A 17,077-nucleotide genomic window follows, 5' to 3' on the forward strand; every position below is an offset into this window, starting at 1 on the left:
CCTTCAACTTTATCCTCTTAGCTTGTTTTACGATCAACCTGGCCCTCATTGCATGGAATTTAAACCACAGAATTAATACCACTATAATAATTCCCTCAGGAACTTAATCTGATATCATGGGAGGCACTTCTGTATTTCTATGAGTAGGATATATACTAGTTGCATCACATTTCTTTACAAATGATCTTACAGACTGATTTTTAGGTGAATTTCATGGCAAACACAAGAAAGTTACACATCCATGAATCTATCTTCTTGATCACACGTAAAATGAACTTTTTACCAGAGATTTTCCCAACCCAAGAAGACACCACACGGACAAGAGGACGACGTGGAAATGCCAATGAGCCCAGAAAAGGCATGACCACACCAGCGCATTCCTCTGGCACTGCATAAATTCCCTTCCCTTTCCCTTCACTGCCGACGCTCCCGGGGCACTGGCACTCCCTCGTAATTTCCACAGCGGGCTTTCGAACATCCCGGACAGGATCCTCACCCTCGGCTCTGTGCCTTCGGGAATCTGGCGGAGACAAAAGCACGTGCGAGGGGGGTCCTCTGCGCGTCTCTTACCCGAGCAGCCCAGCAGGAGGAGTGGAGGAGGAGCAGAAGGAGAGGAGGAGCGGAGGTCCTTCGCCCACACTCGTTCACTCCCACACGACTCAAACACGCCCACGACTCGCGAATATCCCTTCCCCACACTTTAAAGTCCTCGGGAGCCTCTCCTGCGCTCCTGCTCGTCGGGCCTGACTCACCGCACTCCCCCGTGACGACGACGGGATGCCGAGTTACAAACCCGAGCGTGAGTCAACTTCCGAGAATGAGAGGCCGAGGAAGTGGCGAGAGTCGAGGCGTCGCCCTCCTCGCCCTCTCTCTCTTGCATCTGAACTTTTCGCGCTTAAATGTCGCACTTTTCGCCACTCCTGGGGCGGATTTCGACTCACCTCTTCTGCCGGAGGGGTTGGAAGTGTGTTCTAGGCTGAGAGGGAACAGGGGGCGGGCATTGCAAGCGAGGAAAGCGGAGTAAATAGAGGGGCGACGAGGCCCGACCGCAGCTAAAAATGGAAAACAAACACCCTTCGTGACGTCATGACTTCTTGTCACACACGGCTCTTCAGGCTGGCCGCTGGCCGCCTGTTCTATTCGCTCGTCAAATCTCTGTTGGCCTTCATCCATATTTACCCTTATTCTTGTGGGTCTTGAAATCATTTTGTGTATATATAAAACATGCAGATTGATAACAAAGGTGCATCTGCAGCCTTCCGTTTTCTATATGTAACGCAAAAGAAAATGGGAATGGCCGAGTGACCTACGAAATTAGAAAACGACGTGACCTCATATCACTCTCGGGAAATTATGATCTCATATCTTCCCTTACTTACTTTTATGCATACAGACGCGATAAACTGTTATCTATATCCTCGATTATATTTTTTTCATGACGAAAATGGTATCATTCGCAAGTATAAGCACTCAAAGATTCGTCTACAGATAAGAAGGGAAAGAGAAGATCTGAAGTATAGGATCGAAAATCTTTAGGAATCCAAAGGGGTTTCCGAACCCCTTTTGAAGACGGCCGAGTTCCCGTCCCTTATGACTGCTATTTGTTGTTCTCTCGGTCAGCTGGAGTAGAAGGAGGACAGGAAACGCGGAAAATAGATATGAAATGTCTATGACAGTTTCCCCGAAATGTCGTCCCTCTGGAAGAAGTTTCGTAAGTTCAGCCTTGGAGTTGAAAAGGATGTCGTGAAGCGGTCGAAGAAGGAGAAGAAAGATAATGTTGGGTTTAAAATGAAAAGACTTACTTTGGGTCGGGGAATTTATTATCATGTGTGTTTGATGTTAAACGATAATGGTATTAGCTTATAGGCCCCTTTTGGTGGTAGATTATAGGTAACTCTTGGTGGTAGATTATCATTCGTGGATTTGGTTGCGCGGCATTGCAATTCGCTCGCTGTAATTAATAATGGCAGCGGTATATTCAGCAGTCATAGTATTTCATTAGTTTTTCTGTGAATGGGGGACTCTTTGCCTTAAATTTCCCACCGAGACAACGACACAACCTTTAGTTTACTTTGAATAATATGTTAAAAATAGGTCCACCACCACTGCAGATACTACAAAATGACTCCACCTACATATATTACTTTGCAATATAAGTTACTTAGAAATGCAAGAAATACATGGCGCAACCTGCAAAAGGAAAATGTTTGATGTTTAACATGTACTTGATACATACCTTCTTACACTAGATTGTCAGAGGGAGGACAAGGCTGCCAAGATTAGTGAAATTGAGTGCCTTGAGCTTTCATACCAGTGTGTTTATGCCACTATATTATTGCATCAAATATAGGGTGTGTTCACCAGAGATACAGTTATTTTTAAATTGTTTTCATAATTTGTAATTTTTTGCATGCACATTAAAATACATCCATTCAGCTGCAGGATATGGTCCAAAATAATATTTTTCTATGATGAGTAAGGGGTAAGCATGAAGTATCCTCAGGAAATGGCAGGGTTAGATCATACGTTATTTATGTATTTTTGCCAACCTTCCAACCTCCCACCCGGAATGCAAAATTCCAACCATATCTGACTGGCAAGGTAGAGCTCAGACAGACCTGAATGATGTGCCTCATAAGTGAAATCACAACCCAAAGGAGGTAGAGGCTTTATGAGAAACATTTCTCACTGCACACACATTCCTGAGTTGTTCAAAGTTCAGGAGTGTTTGACCGTTCATATTTGTTATTTCCACAACTTATTACCACTATATAAGGCTAATAGATATCAATAGGTGTCCATTGATACCAAATTTGATAAACCTTTGTACCTTCTGTGCTGTATATTATAGCCAGAATAACTTATTTCTCTACACTTCTGGTCCCAAACGAGGGCTTGGAAAAGCAAATTAGCCCATTGATGCCAGGAGTGTGTGTATATAGAATTGTCTACTGTGGTTTAATTTTATTGATTTTGGTTAAGCATAAACAGCCCTAAGGTTGCTAATTCTTGGGAGCCAGTTGCTAGGCCTAAGCAAGTTCACCAATAACCTGTTTTCAGGAGGAAAGGGGTTTGTTTTTATTTCTATTATTAAAGTTAATGTTTTGAAATGATGATGATGATACTTGTAATAATATATAATGATCATAATTGTAATGATATTAGTATTAATATATAATGATCATAATTGTAATGATATTAGTATTAATATATAATGATCATAATTGTAATGATATTAGTATTAATAATGATAATAATGATGATAATGATGATGATGGTGATGATGGTGATACTTATGATAGTAATAGTAATGACAATGAGAATAATAATGATAGTAATAATAATAATGATAGTAATGATAATAATGATAGTAATAATAATAATGATAGTGATAATAATAATAATAGTAATAATAAAAATAATAGTAATAATGATAGTAATAATAATAATAATAATGATAATGATGATAAGGATGATAATGATAATAATAATGATAATGATAATGATGATGATGATGATGATGATGATGATGATGATGATATTAATAATAATAATAATAAGGATATTAATAATAATAATTATAATCATAATAGTACTCATAATAGTAATGATAAAGATAATACTAATAATAAAGATAATGATAATGACAATGGTGATAATAGTAATGAAGATAATAATGATAATGATAGGAAGAATAAGAAGAAAATTGAAGTAGGAATAGTCATGATAATGACAAATATTATAATACTGATAGTAATAACAATAATAACATTAAGCTTAATCTTTATGGGATGGCTGCACTAAGCTAGGGCAAATTGGAGGTGGTATTCTTGTAGAGGACAAAAAGTTGAAGTCACTGTTACGAGAAATAATCTGTAGACACCAATGGTAACGCCACAAATAAAGGAAAAAGATGACGGAAACTGCCGCTTGCAGCCTAAGTCTACTCAGTGCTCCCAAGTTTCAGCTCTATCTTGCCATGCACACCGAGATGAAGACAGTGTTTCTCAGGGCCCCCCCATCAACCCTCCCTTCAGGCAGTATGGCCAGTCATGGCAACTTGGATTGTTGAATACATTTTGTGACATGGAGTTGGGGACTTGAGTTTGTCTGTACTGTAAAGTATTATTGGCATTAATAATGAGGATAGAGTAAAAGGGGAAAAAAAATAATAATTAAGGGCATGGCATAAACAGGTGAGATCAGTAAGGCTTGTATTTTAAAAGTTAGTGATAGAGTACTTCAGAAGCTATCTGCATGTAAATGAAATTAATAAAACAAGACTGAAGTATCGGTCCAAGGCTTCAGTGGTAAGATTTCTTGAGTTTCCTATTTTCTGTGATAATCTGCCAGTTGTTGGTATTGCATATCTGGTTCATATGATTGTTATATCATCACACAATGCTCCTTTTATATTTGTCTTGGTAGAATAGACAGTATAGTGGAGGAAATAAAAGTTTTTTTATGGTGTGGATGTATTTAGAGCAGAGCATTGGACAGATTGAAACATATCATGTGGTCATTGCACAGCCTTATAAAATGATTGCTTATTCACTCCCCCTCCACCTCACCCATAATTACTGGCCCCCCTTCATTCCCTCACTGTTTTCCACCCCTTATGGCTGTCATTACCTTATCCTAAAGCTCAGTATCAATTCAGGAAGGGTCCACTAAAAATGATAGTTTTTGTAATTATGTATTATTTGTGATGTACACTGTGCAGATATAGTTCTTTTAGTCTATGGACACCATTTATAGGGACAATAATAGCAATGATTAGAATGGCACAGTGTCAGTTATCATCACAGTGTCCATGTCTGTTAGTACTGAAGAAAAGCCAACAACCTTCACCACATATATTTTGGCAAGATAGGGCTTGCAAACCTTTCTAAGAAACCATCTGAGTTCTAACTTTATTTGGGTTATATTTGTGTAATTTATCTTTGATATGTTTTCTTATTGTTTGTTCTGTAAATGTTTACCCTATTATTTATCATCATTAGCTAATGAAGCCAATATTGTATCTATAGATAATTTTTATGGATTAAAACTGATATAAATACACACTACATATTACAAGCAGTCTATTAATACCTAAAGTGTAAGTACTGGCAATATAGACCCTTTCTGTAGAAATACCCAAGTCTATTTTCACAGTGTACCAGTAGTATCACAATAATTTATCCTCATGACCACAAATAGTAGAAAACATGAGTACTTTGTCTGTAGGTTTGAAAATTGAAGATAACCCCTACAGACACACAATACTTTAGCCCAGATGTGAGTAACCTTGAATTTAAAACAGGAGAATTTTTTTTATTTTTTTTTATTTGAAGAGTTCAGTTTTATACATTAGGGACTGTTTGTCTTCTGGTGTTATGTCTAATTGTTACTGAAGAGTGAAACATTTGCCCTATATGCAAAATTGGTGAAACTTACAAAATACGTATGAATAGATATACATCAGGCAATAAAACATAAAATCTTTATGATTGTATAGCAGTAAGTCATATTATGTATATGTAAATATAAAGTACAAAAAGAAAAATATGACTAGAAGGTAGTTAAAGAGAGGAGGTCCAAAGGGAAGTAGGCAGAGGGGATGGGAAAGTTAGTGAAATAGTCTTTGATGTTTTTATAGGGAGGATTGGGTGGGAAAAGAGGCAGGAGACGTGAGGAGAAGACCCAGTGGAATAAAAGAATGTAGAGGGAAGGGGAGGGAGGGAAGGAGGGGGGAGTGAACTCTATGGCTGGAAGAAAAGATGTGAGATAGTTCTAGCTCAACTGATTTACATGTAGTATTTCACATTCACACTGAAATGAGGGTGAGAAAAAGCCTGGCACTTTTTAAAGGCTGATGTTTTATTGAGGTGACTCAGCTGACCTATATGATCAGTGGAGATGGCTTGGCCTTCATTAATTACATTTTGATATTATATATTTATCAAAATTTGTAATTCTGATGTCAAAATGTTAAGTACATGTCTTGTAGCTAATTATTCATTCTCATTTTCTACATTTTCCAAATGACCTCTGTTTATTGGAAATAATTTTAGTCTCTGGCAATCAGCTACTAAGTGAAATCTCCATCTCCTCTTTTTCTTTTTCTTAATTTCTTCCCTTCTTTCTCTCATTCTCCTCCTCCTCCTCTTCTTCCTTTTGTATTTCCTTCATTTCCTCATTTTCCTACTCCATCTTTTCCTCTATCCCTCTGCCTCTCCCTATTCTTCTTCTTCTTCCTCTTCTTCTTCTTCTTCTTCTTCTTCTTCTTCTTCTTCTTCTTCTTCTTCTTCTTCTTCTTCTTCTTCTTCTTCTTCTTCTTCTTCTTCTTCTTCTCCTTCTTCTCCTTCTTCTTCTCCTTCTCCTTCTCCTTCTCCTTCTCCTTCTCCTTCTCCTTCTTCTCCTTCTCCTTCTCCTTCTCCTTCTCCTTCTCCTTCTCCTCCTCCTCCTCCTCCTCCTCCTCCTCCTCCTCCTCCTCCTCCTCCTATTCCTCCTCCTTCTCCTCCTCCTCCTCCTTCTCCTACTCCTCCTATTCCTCCTCCTTCTCCTCCTCCTCCTTCTCCTCCTCCTCCTCCTCCTCCTCCTCCTCCTCCTCCTCCTCCTCCTCCTCCTCCTCCTCCTCCTCCTCCTCCTCCTCCTCCTCCTTCTCCTCCTTCTCCTCCTCCTCCTCCTATTTCTCCTCCTCCTCTTCCTCCTCCCCCTTTCCCTCCTCCTCCTTTTCCTCCTCCTCCTCCTCCTCTTCCTCCTCCTCCTCCTCTTCCTCCTCTTCCTCCTCTTCCTCCTCTTCCTCCTCCTCCTCCTCCTCCTCCTCCTCCTCCTCCTCCTCCTCCTCCTCCTCCTCCTCCTCCTCCACCTGAATAATTTTGACCAAATATATTTTCAGTTTTGACTTTATACTTTAGCATATTTTTTTAAGGTATCAAAATCTGTACATAAAGAGCATAAAGTCCCTATTCTTCACAGGAGGTGGGTCTGGGGGAGGGAGCCCAAACCACACGGGCCATGGAGCGGCCGCAAGCAGTTCTTCCTATCAGGGGGGAGCTGAAGTATGCCAGGGTGCTGAAGTGACCTCATCGCCCCCCTCACAGCAGGCACCGTCTAGTAACTTGCGCTTCATTACACGCTCTGATGAAGACCTGTTCATGTCCGAGTCAGGTGAGTGGCTCGTGTCTTGTGCATTGTGTGTGTATGTATCACAATGTGTATGTATTAGGTTGTTACATGTGTCGAAGTTTGTGTAAAAGTCAGTGTATTTTTGTCTTGTCAGCAGGCATTATGATGAAAATGTCAATATTCATCGACACATTTTTACGGAAGATATGTTTATACTTTTCATGGCTTAATCACTCCCAAAAGTATTTGCTATCCAGTGTTTGAACTGGACAGTTAATTGCTTCAGATGTTAGTCCTTAGTGAATTGCAGCTTTTTTAGATTCAAGGATTTTGTGATAGTTTCTTTAAGAGAGGAATTATATATCAGTGACCATGTATATAAAATGTTACAATGAATTTTTATCATGTTTTTTGTAACTGCAGGGGTGAGAAGAAACTAACCAAATAGGATGACCAAGTATTAGAGAGAATGAAAGTACATAATTTTTAGTATCTTAATTTTTTAAGTATGAAAGATCAATACAAAATTTCTTTTAATTTTTTCAGGGGACAAAAAGGTGGATCCATTGCAAATACAATCACAATTTGTAAAGACTGTTGAAGATATCCTCGATAGCCACTCCACTCTGCCATACTTCTTGCAGTTTTTGCAAGGTTGGGGTGCTGAGAAGTATGCAAGGTTCTGGCTGGATGCTACTAGCTTCAGAGCTGCAGCTGTGACTCGCATACGAAGCCAGGATGTGCATATAACATCCGACATAGCAACTTCCACAACTAGCGATAGATCTTATATAGATTATAGCGATAGTAATTGTACAGAACCGGAAAACAAGCAAAAACAGACCGTTGATGAAATATTTGAGAATTACACTACTCAGTCATGCTCAAATTCAAGGACAGAAAGCTTTGGCCCAAAGGAAGGAATGCAATCTAGAGATAAAGGATTGGTCTTACCTGATTTAGTAAGTAATATTAAGCATGCGAATGATGTTACTCCTCTTAATAGCCCTGATGGGAGCTTTAGCAAGGTGCTGAACTGTGATGCTCGGACTTCTGAAGGGAACCCGAAAACTAGTGATGAGAAGTGTGTGATATTACCCAATCATATGGATAGTGTTAAAGAAAGCAATACAAAGCCAGTCGGAAGTGAAAGTGTTATTACAGCAAAACCTCTTTTAAAAGATTCAAGAGGTTTTTCAAGCCCAAGTGCCTCAGTATGTTCAAGGGCTCAGAAACTCAGACAAAGCATAGCAGAGGATGCCATGAAGATTTTCAACAAGTACATAGCAAGGGATGCAGAACAATCTATTGGTCTAGATGATGATATTAGAGAGGTTATCCTACTAAAGATCTCCGTAGTTCAGGAAGACATTGATTCTGAGTGCTTTGTTCCAGCACAGAAAATAGTGTTTGGTGTCCTAGAAAGAGAGTGAGTATTGATAATCCATTTCTCTTTGTTTAGTATTACGTAAGGACTTTGTCACTTGCCCTGATAGTGTAGAAATTCAAAATTCACAGATGAAATTTCTTGAAAAAAGGACCTTTTTATGATAAAAATTATATTTTCAAGACAGGATACCTGTAGAATCAGGAATTTTGGTTGACATTTGTGAATTGTTATCCACAAATATTTTCAAGATTAAATGCATATATTAAACTATTTTAGGATCACAGGTTAATATAAAGTAACTCAAATAAATAAATTCAGTCGAGAAATGGAAGACTTGAAGTGTCCTTAGTAATCACCTGGTTGTTAGTCTTGGTGGGCCTAACTTCATATTAAGAGAATAGATTCAGTTGTGAAAATAGATGTGCTTAATGTGAATCATTTTCTGGGAGAACAGAATCTTAACGCAATGCTGCCGGGAATATGCTGTGCTTTTTTTTTTTAATTATTTGTGAAATGTCTCTGGACATAGATGGCTTTGCTAGTTCTTACCCATAAAGGAGTCTATTAGTAGACCTTGTGACTTTACCGGATTTCACCTTTACTTGAATTGGTGGGAAAAAAATATTTTTACTAATACTATGAATATCGATGGTTTTATTTTTATTATAGTCATGATAATTACTATAATGTTATTGACATTAGTAACTGCAATTTTAGATAACATAAGACATTTTCGAAAATTAATGAAAAGGGTAAACAGGTGAGACAGGTAGTATACTTGTAATTGGCTCACTGGTGACTTAGTACTTATGGAGCCATCAGTGTGTTAGAACAGTTAATAAAATAAACTCTGTGTCTTTCTTTATAGTAAATGATGTAAGCCTATAACATCCTTTTTTTTTTTTTTTTTTTTTTTTTCCCAGATCTTGTCATCATGTGCTGTTAACACTTTCTCTTTTATTCATTGAATAAAGTCTTTTTAACCCATTGCCGATGGGCATGATGTGTACATACCTGTTATGCCCACTGTGAGTTACTTGTTTGATTGCTTTTACACATAGATGGCTACATTTGTACTAAGTCACCAATGAGCCAATTACGAGTACTGCCTGTCTCGCCCGTTTGCCCTTGATTTAAAAAATATTTTACGTTATTGTATTTTGCTGTTACTAATCTTTATAACATTATAGTAATTATAATGTTTATAATAAAAATAACACCATCAATATTCATAGCACTAGTAAAAAAAATAATTTTTCCTTCCAATTCAAATAAGGTAAGGTCACAAGGTCTGCTGATTGACTCCTTTGTGGCTAAGCACTAGCAGAGCCATCTATGTGCAGAAACATTTCACAAAAAATATAGAAAATGAGCACAGCATTTTCACCATTTTTTATTAATTTGCCGTGGCGGCATTGGGGTAAAGAGTTCCTCTTAGATATCCAGTGAATCATAGCAAAATGAGGGAACAGGTAGGCCAGAAATAAAATGACCTTTGAAAATGCTTTTTATAATAATTATTTTATTTATTTATTTATTTATTTTCCAGATACCTCCCAAAGTTTCTTGCAAGTGACTACTACCTCAAACACCAAATAGACGTTCTCACCAGTGGCTCTGTGCGTTTGGCAGATATTCTATATAGTGATTCAGCATTTCCTTACTTCATGGAGGTAAGTATAGCAATGGCCTGTAGCAGAACAGAATACCAGATGTTATACCTACTGTATTTCTTTATACATTCAAAGAAAAAGTTATAATTTTTAAGGTGAATAGGAAATAACATTGATATATGATGCATATTAGTGTTGTACAGTATAGTATTTGTGCTGATATCTAAAACAATTTTCCTTTGTGTAGATACTTTTTCAGTCCATTGTTTACTGCTATTGATTTTAAGACTGGCAGTTTAGCAATAACCAGTGCTGTTTTCTTATTGCAGTATGTGGAGCAGGAAGGAGGACGGCAAATGCTGCAATTGTGGGTGGCAGCTTCAAATTTCCGTCAGCAGCTGATTGAGCATGCTGGCATGTACGATCCTCAGCAAGCACAGGCAGATGCCATGGTCCTGTATGACAAGTGAGTAAAAGCAAGGAGATAGAGATGAATGGGGGGAAAAAATCCTTCTTATGTCTGTTACTTGTTTATTTTTTCTGTATCGGTTTTCTATTCATGACCTCTCAGTCAGGTAGACTTGGCTGTTTAGGTTCATAAGTGTGGCCCCTTTTGTTAGAGAAAGATTAATGGTTTGCATCCTTTGTGAAGTGTTTGTATTACTTACCTCAAAATATTTAGTTTCATTTCACTGTCTTGATATCTGAAAAATAATTAATTACTTTATGTTAATGAAGAACCCCAAGAGGTCAATGTACATTAGTTAATTCATAAAATATGTGAAAATGAGTTTATGAAATTTATTCGTTCAGTACGTAAATATTATAAACCGTGATGAAATGTGCTTAGAGAGATGAATGCTTCTTATATTTTAATGATCTGACAAAAAGTGATTTCTGTTCAGAACAGTTAACCAAAATTGTAATTTTCAGAAGCAAGAACAAGTGAGAGAAAATAAATAGACTATAGATTATTTTGTATATGCTGACCAAGTTCTGTTACAGAGATTGCAATTGAATTATTGCAATTGAACAACTTTGTATTGTGTGCTTTTTAGCTATAAATGTAATAAAAAAGGTCCTTGACTTAGCTGTATGTGGCCAAAAGTTGCTTAATGATAACCAGTGATGTAAATTTACCTAATCCTATCTCATCACCCTGCTAGTCCTGACAGCTCTCCATAAAGAAATTTGAGGTGTTAGATAAAAAAAAAAATATGGTAATAAATATTTCTGAAGTGTTTTGTCCCCACCTCGCAGGTACTTTTCTCTGCAAGCAACGTGTCCGCAAGGATTCAGTGACCGAGTAAGATTTGAAGTTGAAAGCAATATCTGCCGTGAGGAGGGACCCCTGCCATCCTGTTTTAATTTGCCTCTCAGAGTGGTTCTGCATGTTCTAGAAAGGGTAATATGTTATTTTGGTTTGATTATTGTTATTGTCACTATCGTAATTGGGTTGTTTGTTTACCTTTGGGAGGGTGCTCGCTGTTATTTGTGAGTGTGTGTGTGGTATCATAATGAAATTTGTATTTGTTCTTCAGTGTAGTTAGGTTTTTGAAGCAGCATTCTTATTGTCGTCTCCGTTGGTCTTCCTGTTGTTTCATTTTCAGCTGACTTATAAGAAATTTGGTTTTGTTCAGATGTAAGGATATCTAAAATTGTAATTTGTTGAAAATGGTCGATCAGATATGTTTATTCATATTCCTGTTTTACATTTCATGATTTAAAGTATTTTCATGCAAAAAAACATTGTCTTAGTATTTGCATTTGATTGTTACTATTTTTGTTTGTATGTAGAAAAAATGGTGCCTCTTTTCTTGGACCTATTTTATAGTAAGATTTAAGTTAAGCTGTATTTTTTTTCTTGAAATAGTAAACCTTTTGTTATGTAAGTTATTAGAATTTTCTTTGTTTTATGAATTGGGTAAAAATAAATACCAGGGAAGTATTTCCATCATAATGCATATGTGCATGAAGTGCTTCTATGATAATATAAGATAATGATAACATAGCTTAAAGATACTCACCCACAGTACATTAATACCCTGAAAAGTCTCCAAGACTGTCATCACAACAGGACATTAATATCCTGAAAAATCCTCAATACTTTCAGTAACCAAATTTCTTAGTCATGGCCTCTAGTGATTTTACACTGTTGATTCAGGTATGTTTTGCATAATCTTTTCTTTCAGGATTTCCTCCCTGGCTATTTGTCATCCAGTCTTCACATCAAGTACCTGAGTGAGTTGATTAATACTGTCAAGACGAGTATTGAGCTGCTTGGCCGCAAAAAGAGATCAGGTAAATGCTTTTCTTTGCTTGTGCAGTGTGATGCTTGTAGGTTAATTATACTTCCACTGCTTGTCAGAGATATATCAAAAGTTGGTCACATACTTTGTGTAAGGGGAAGAAGAGTGTACATGTGTGATTTGTGTAAGGGTGAGTGGGGATAAATGTGTACTTGTCTCAGTAAGAGGGAGGGGGTATTTGTATACTTTTACTTAATAAGGGGGAGGGTGGATAAATGTGACTTTTACTGGGGAAGGGGGAAGAGGGTTATATGTATACTTTTGCAGAATATGGGGGGACATGGATACATATGTACTTTAGTCAGATAAAGGCCTGGGGGGCATATGTGTATTTTTGTTGCAAGCGATACATAGTGGGAATGCCAAGGGACACCCTGAACTTAAGGGCAGGAGGAGAGGGGAGGGTAAGATTGAGGGGGTTTGTGTGTTCTTTGCTTGGTAAGGAGGAGAGGAGTGTATATGTACTTTGCTTGGTAACAGGAAGGAGAATACAAATCTACTTTGATGGTTTTAGGGAAGTCTATTTAACCCAATGCTGAGGGGTAAAGAAAATAGATATAAATTGTAAGCTCTGGAGCTTAGTGGCAACAAGCAGACATTGGGCACTGGAGTCCAGGACATCAAGCTGAACATCCCACTCCAGGTGCTATGGCACTTTGTTGTGGCGTACAGCCATACCCCGCTGAGCAAGCAGTATGTTATGACGCCAATAGGTGCGGCCCGTCAGCTTAGTGATATAAGAGGGATAGATTGTATGTGTACTTTGCTTTCAAAGAGGGAAGGGAGTCTACTGTGTGTATATATCCTTTTAATGAATAGAGGGGAAAGAGAGTATGTGTACTTTTGATGGGTAAGGGAGAGGGGTAGATATGTATCCTTTTTTTTTTTTTTTTTTTTTTTTTACTCATTTCTATTTTTATCTTTGTTCATACATTTTCACTTGCTTTTTTTTTCTTTCTTTTTTTTTTTTTTTTTTTTAAGGAAATTTGTACTTGAGGAGAAAGAGAGTAATCCTAGCTTGTTTTAGGGAATTGAAAAGTTACATCTAGGTTTCAGTCTGTTATTTCCAGTTTCATTGGCGATCAGAAAATATAAATCATAAACTCAAAACACATTGACAACATGGTGTAAACAGTGCAGCTTTTATATTTCCTTTTTTTCTCGTATTTTACAGCATTTTATCAAACTACACTACATTGATTTCCACTTCTAATTCTTGTTCTCTGGAAAATACTTGTTTATCATCAGGATTTTGGTGATTTTACAATCAGTTTTCTTTCTTTTGAATTACGTATTTTTATCCTTTGTCCAGAAAGGGGAAAAAATCATTCATTCTTTTTGCTTGTACAGTGTGAATTTGTTTGTGTAAGAAGGGTAGAGCCCTTTTATTGTCAGAAGAGCAGTTACTCTTACATAATTTTGTGTCATAGCTTTAATGGTGAAGTTATGCTTTACAGAAGTCATTTAGCCAGGTTACATTCTCAGTAAAATGAAAAGAAAAGTAAACTTGCAATGAATCCTTCTTCTGTCAGTAATACAGATAGACTATTTGTGGTTGGTGGACTACAGCTCTCCACAGTTCACTCTAACTAGTAGCTATAAGCTTTACACTTTTAGTTCTTAGCTTTCGGATGGTGATCCCCACATGTTGGATGTAGGGTAATTCTTTTATGCTTTTATCATGGAAAAGTGAAATTTTGGTCTACCAGATGTTTGTAGATAATGTGTATTTATCCAAAATATGTTGTTTACTCTTTTATTTTGAATATTTTTTCTTACTGTGACTCCTATTTATTCACTTTAGCAAAACATTTTTGCTACTTGTTGATTTCTTTAAATTTAATTACCTTGGAAATGCAGTTTGGATCCACTATCTTCCTTCACAGGCTCTGAGAGCACATGTAGCAGTGAGCAGAGCAGTACCTATGGGGGAGCAGGAATCAGTTCGCAAAATACACTGCTTGCAATGGATACTTCATCCACGCACCGTTTTCACAATTTGGATGGTGCCATGAGAATTGATGAGGCTCAGATTACGGATCCAGATTCACTATGGAGGCGAAAGAATTTCAGGTATGGCTTATTGCGCTAACATTTAGTTCATTATGGAAGTATATTGTTTTATACAGGATCTTTGATGAAATATGGTAAATGATTTTGGACTCATTAATGAAGAATTGAATGTGTCTTAACTATATATATATTTTTTTATACATTTGTAATACAGATACTTATATTTCCTTAACAGTAAAATGAGCTGTGGATTCATTAATGAGCTTGGAAGATTTGAATCAGAACTGCAGCCAGAGCCTGATCGCAAGACAGAGTCAAAAATCTCTCGGACTCTTAAAAGATTTGTTAACATGGATGAGGATAAGGTAAGTTATTGCTATGTTTTTCTTTTTCTCTTTTCATCTTAACCCATTGGAGCCTGGTGATTTGAACTTCTTGTCATGAAAAAATTTGGTCAAGGAGTGGGCAATGGGAAATTTTTGCTGTGTGTCAGATATTGCACAAAGCACTTCAGCCTTCAGGAAGGGACTCGTTCATGAACTTATGCAGGATTCCCACCAGTCCAAGATTGAGAAATTTCCCATCTGTCAGTCATGCTTGGACAGCTGTCTTCAGGGAGGACACTGTGTTTACACGCAAGAACCAACTCCTGCAGCGGTGTTGGATGAATAACACAAAAATGTAAATTTACATTAATAACACAGTGATATTTAATGTTACTGTTATGGCACAGAGTGTAAATTACCTGGAGAGATAATATGAAGCTTGTTCAACAAAAACAGTCAATTATCATATTGATACACCATAACAATATAGACCTTGGAAAATGGTAAAACATCAAAAAGTTTGTTTGTTTGAGCTGGGCCCATAAGCCACACAACTAGGAGACACCACTCAAGGAAGCTGAATACCCAGATTTTGGCTTACCCTTGTGCCACTAGGTACATTTATTCAGTGGGTTAATAAAGAAATAAACACTAGTCCATATTAGGTGCATTGTAATGGTGCAGAAGCTGTGGGAAACATATTTTTGGATCAATAGTTTGGCAATGTCCTAGAACTAAAGATGCTATAATGTTGATATGGTGTTGGTAATATGATGGCAATACTAATTAGAGAGGAAATAAAGTTTATTTACATAACCTAAAACATAAGTTATATTGATACTGTAATTATGAATACTGAAGTAGGCTGCTGCTGGCACTGCTGTTGCTACTAAATAAAAAAAACTTTGAAATATTTCCAGGTAAAAGAAGATATGGCTTACAAAGTGGCTGAGATGATCATTAAAGATGTGACGAGTGTAACCTTAGGATCACAAGGCAGCAACAGATCCAGCATGGAGTCCTCCCAACCACCACTTACACCATCGTCAATGTCACAGGATAATCTCAGTGATGTTTTCCCCTCATGATGTGAAAGAGGTATCTATAACAGAACAGTTTTATCTGCTAAATACAGAAATGTGATAATAGGACCGTGAATTATAGGAGCACTTGTTGAAGTAACGAATGTACATATGTACATATACATAATTATTTTGGCATGATTGTCCCCAGGGAGCTCAATGGCGTTAGTGTCACAGCGTTTACGGAAAATTGGTCGTAGCTCATGGATAGGCTAAGAGGAGCCCTAGTGGGGATGTAATCAAAGGGTTTGAAACTTAAATGCATGCATTGGGAGTCAAGAGGTCCTTGTTTTGGCATATGTTGTTGTCAGGCAGGAAGTGGAGAGCAGCGGCCATTTTACTTCAAAGAAAAGGCCATAGTCAAGGCCAGAATGAAGACCAGGCCGATTCCTAGCACATCCAAGGCAGGATGAGATGTTTTGCCTTGGCAGGAACCACTTACACTCTCTCTATACATAAGTCTCTCACACACACACACACACACACACACACACACACACACACACACACACACACACACACACACACACACACACACACACACACACACACACACACATACACTTATACATACACTTATACATACACTTATACATACATACATACATACATACATACATACATACATACATACATACATACATACATACATACATACATACATACATATACATACATACATACATACATACATGCATGCATACATATTCACCCAACCATCCACCCTCAAAAACTCACCCACCATACCCACTCACTGTTTCCAGAGAGTATATTCATCAAGTAAGATTACATCTTGGAAAAATTATCAGTTGGGTTATGATTTGATATATATTTATACACATGTCTGTGTACATGTATATATGGATATACAATTACAGGTAACCCCTGTTACCTGACTAGGATGCATTCCATAGAACAGTCTGATAATAGTGTCAGATTGGTTTTCCCATTAAACTGTGAAAATGTTAAGGAGGTTGGGTTCCATATAATTCTCTTCAGTCGTGAAAATTAAATAAATGGAAGATAAATTGTAATATATCCCTTAACACCTTTCACATGCTAAATAAAAAGGAATATTATTTCAGTCTAATAGTGTAATGAGAAAGAGTAACTTAGGTACTAAAAACCTCTGCTGAAAATAATTGCTGGCATCAATTAGTAGTGTTACATACATTGAAAATAAGCATGTGATCACATGCCTGCAGCCCTCCTTTCAATCAGAACACTTTGT

At 37.3% G+C, this 17,077-nt stretch overlaps 2 protein-coding genes across 6 annotated transcripts in view; one reads left to right on the forward strand and one right to left on the reverse strand.

The window, feature by feature from the left end:
* Positions 1-1,080, reverse strand: part of LOC125032104 (integrin beta-PS-like) — a 20,671-nt gene extending 19,591 nt beyond the window's left edge. Inside the window, exon 1 of one of the 3 annotated variants that reach the window (XM_047623097.1) lies at positions 942-1,080. The gene's annotated coding sequence lies outside the window, so the exon portion shown is untranslated. Of the gene's footprint in view, positions 1-283; positions 407-570; positions 747-941 lie in introns of those variants that run through there. The other 2 variants (XM_047623098.1, XM_047623099.1) reach the window with 2 other exon arrangements.
* A 106-nt stretch (positions 1,081-1,186) lies between these two features.
* LOC125032106 (A-kinase anchor protein 10, mitochondrial-like) lies at positions 1,187-16,409 on the forward strand. Of its 3 annotated transcripts, XM_047623101.1 has the most exons (11): positions 1,187-1,711; positions 6,964-7,155; positions 7,660-8,542; positions 10,053-10,176; positions 10,446-10,582; positions 11,377-11,521; positions 12,309-12,417; positions 14,312-14,498; positions 14,674-14,803; positions 15,685-15,862; positions 15,998-16,409. In XM_047623101.1, the coding sequence occupies exons 1-10, from the start codon at positions 1,687-1,689 to the stop codon at positions 15,850-15,852; spliced, it is 2,100 nt and encodes a 699-aa protein (XP_047479057.1). In that variant the 5' UTR covers positions 1,187-1,686; the 3' UTR covers positions 15,853-15,862; positions 15,998-16,409. The 3 variants fall into 3 exon arrangements, with proteins under 3 accessions (XP_047479057.1, XP_047479056.1, XP_047479058.1); XM_047623100.1 differs by having other exon boundaries at positions 15,685-16,409; XM_047623102.1 differs by having other exon boundaries at positions 12,309-12,357; positions 15,685-16,409.
* Positions 16,410-17,077: the final 668 nt, after the last annotated feature.

Source organism: Penaeus chinensis, chromosome 14 (genome assembly GCF_019202785.1).
Source record: "Penaeus chinensis breed Huanghai No. 1 chromosome 14, ASM1920278v2, whole genome shotgun sequence".
Classification (NCBI taxonomy): domain Eukaryota; kingdom Metazoa; phylum Arthropoda; class Malacostraca; order Decapoda; family Penaeidae; genus Penaeus; species Penaeus chinensis.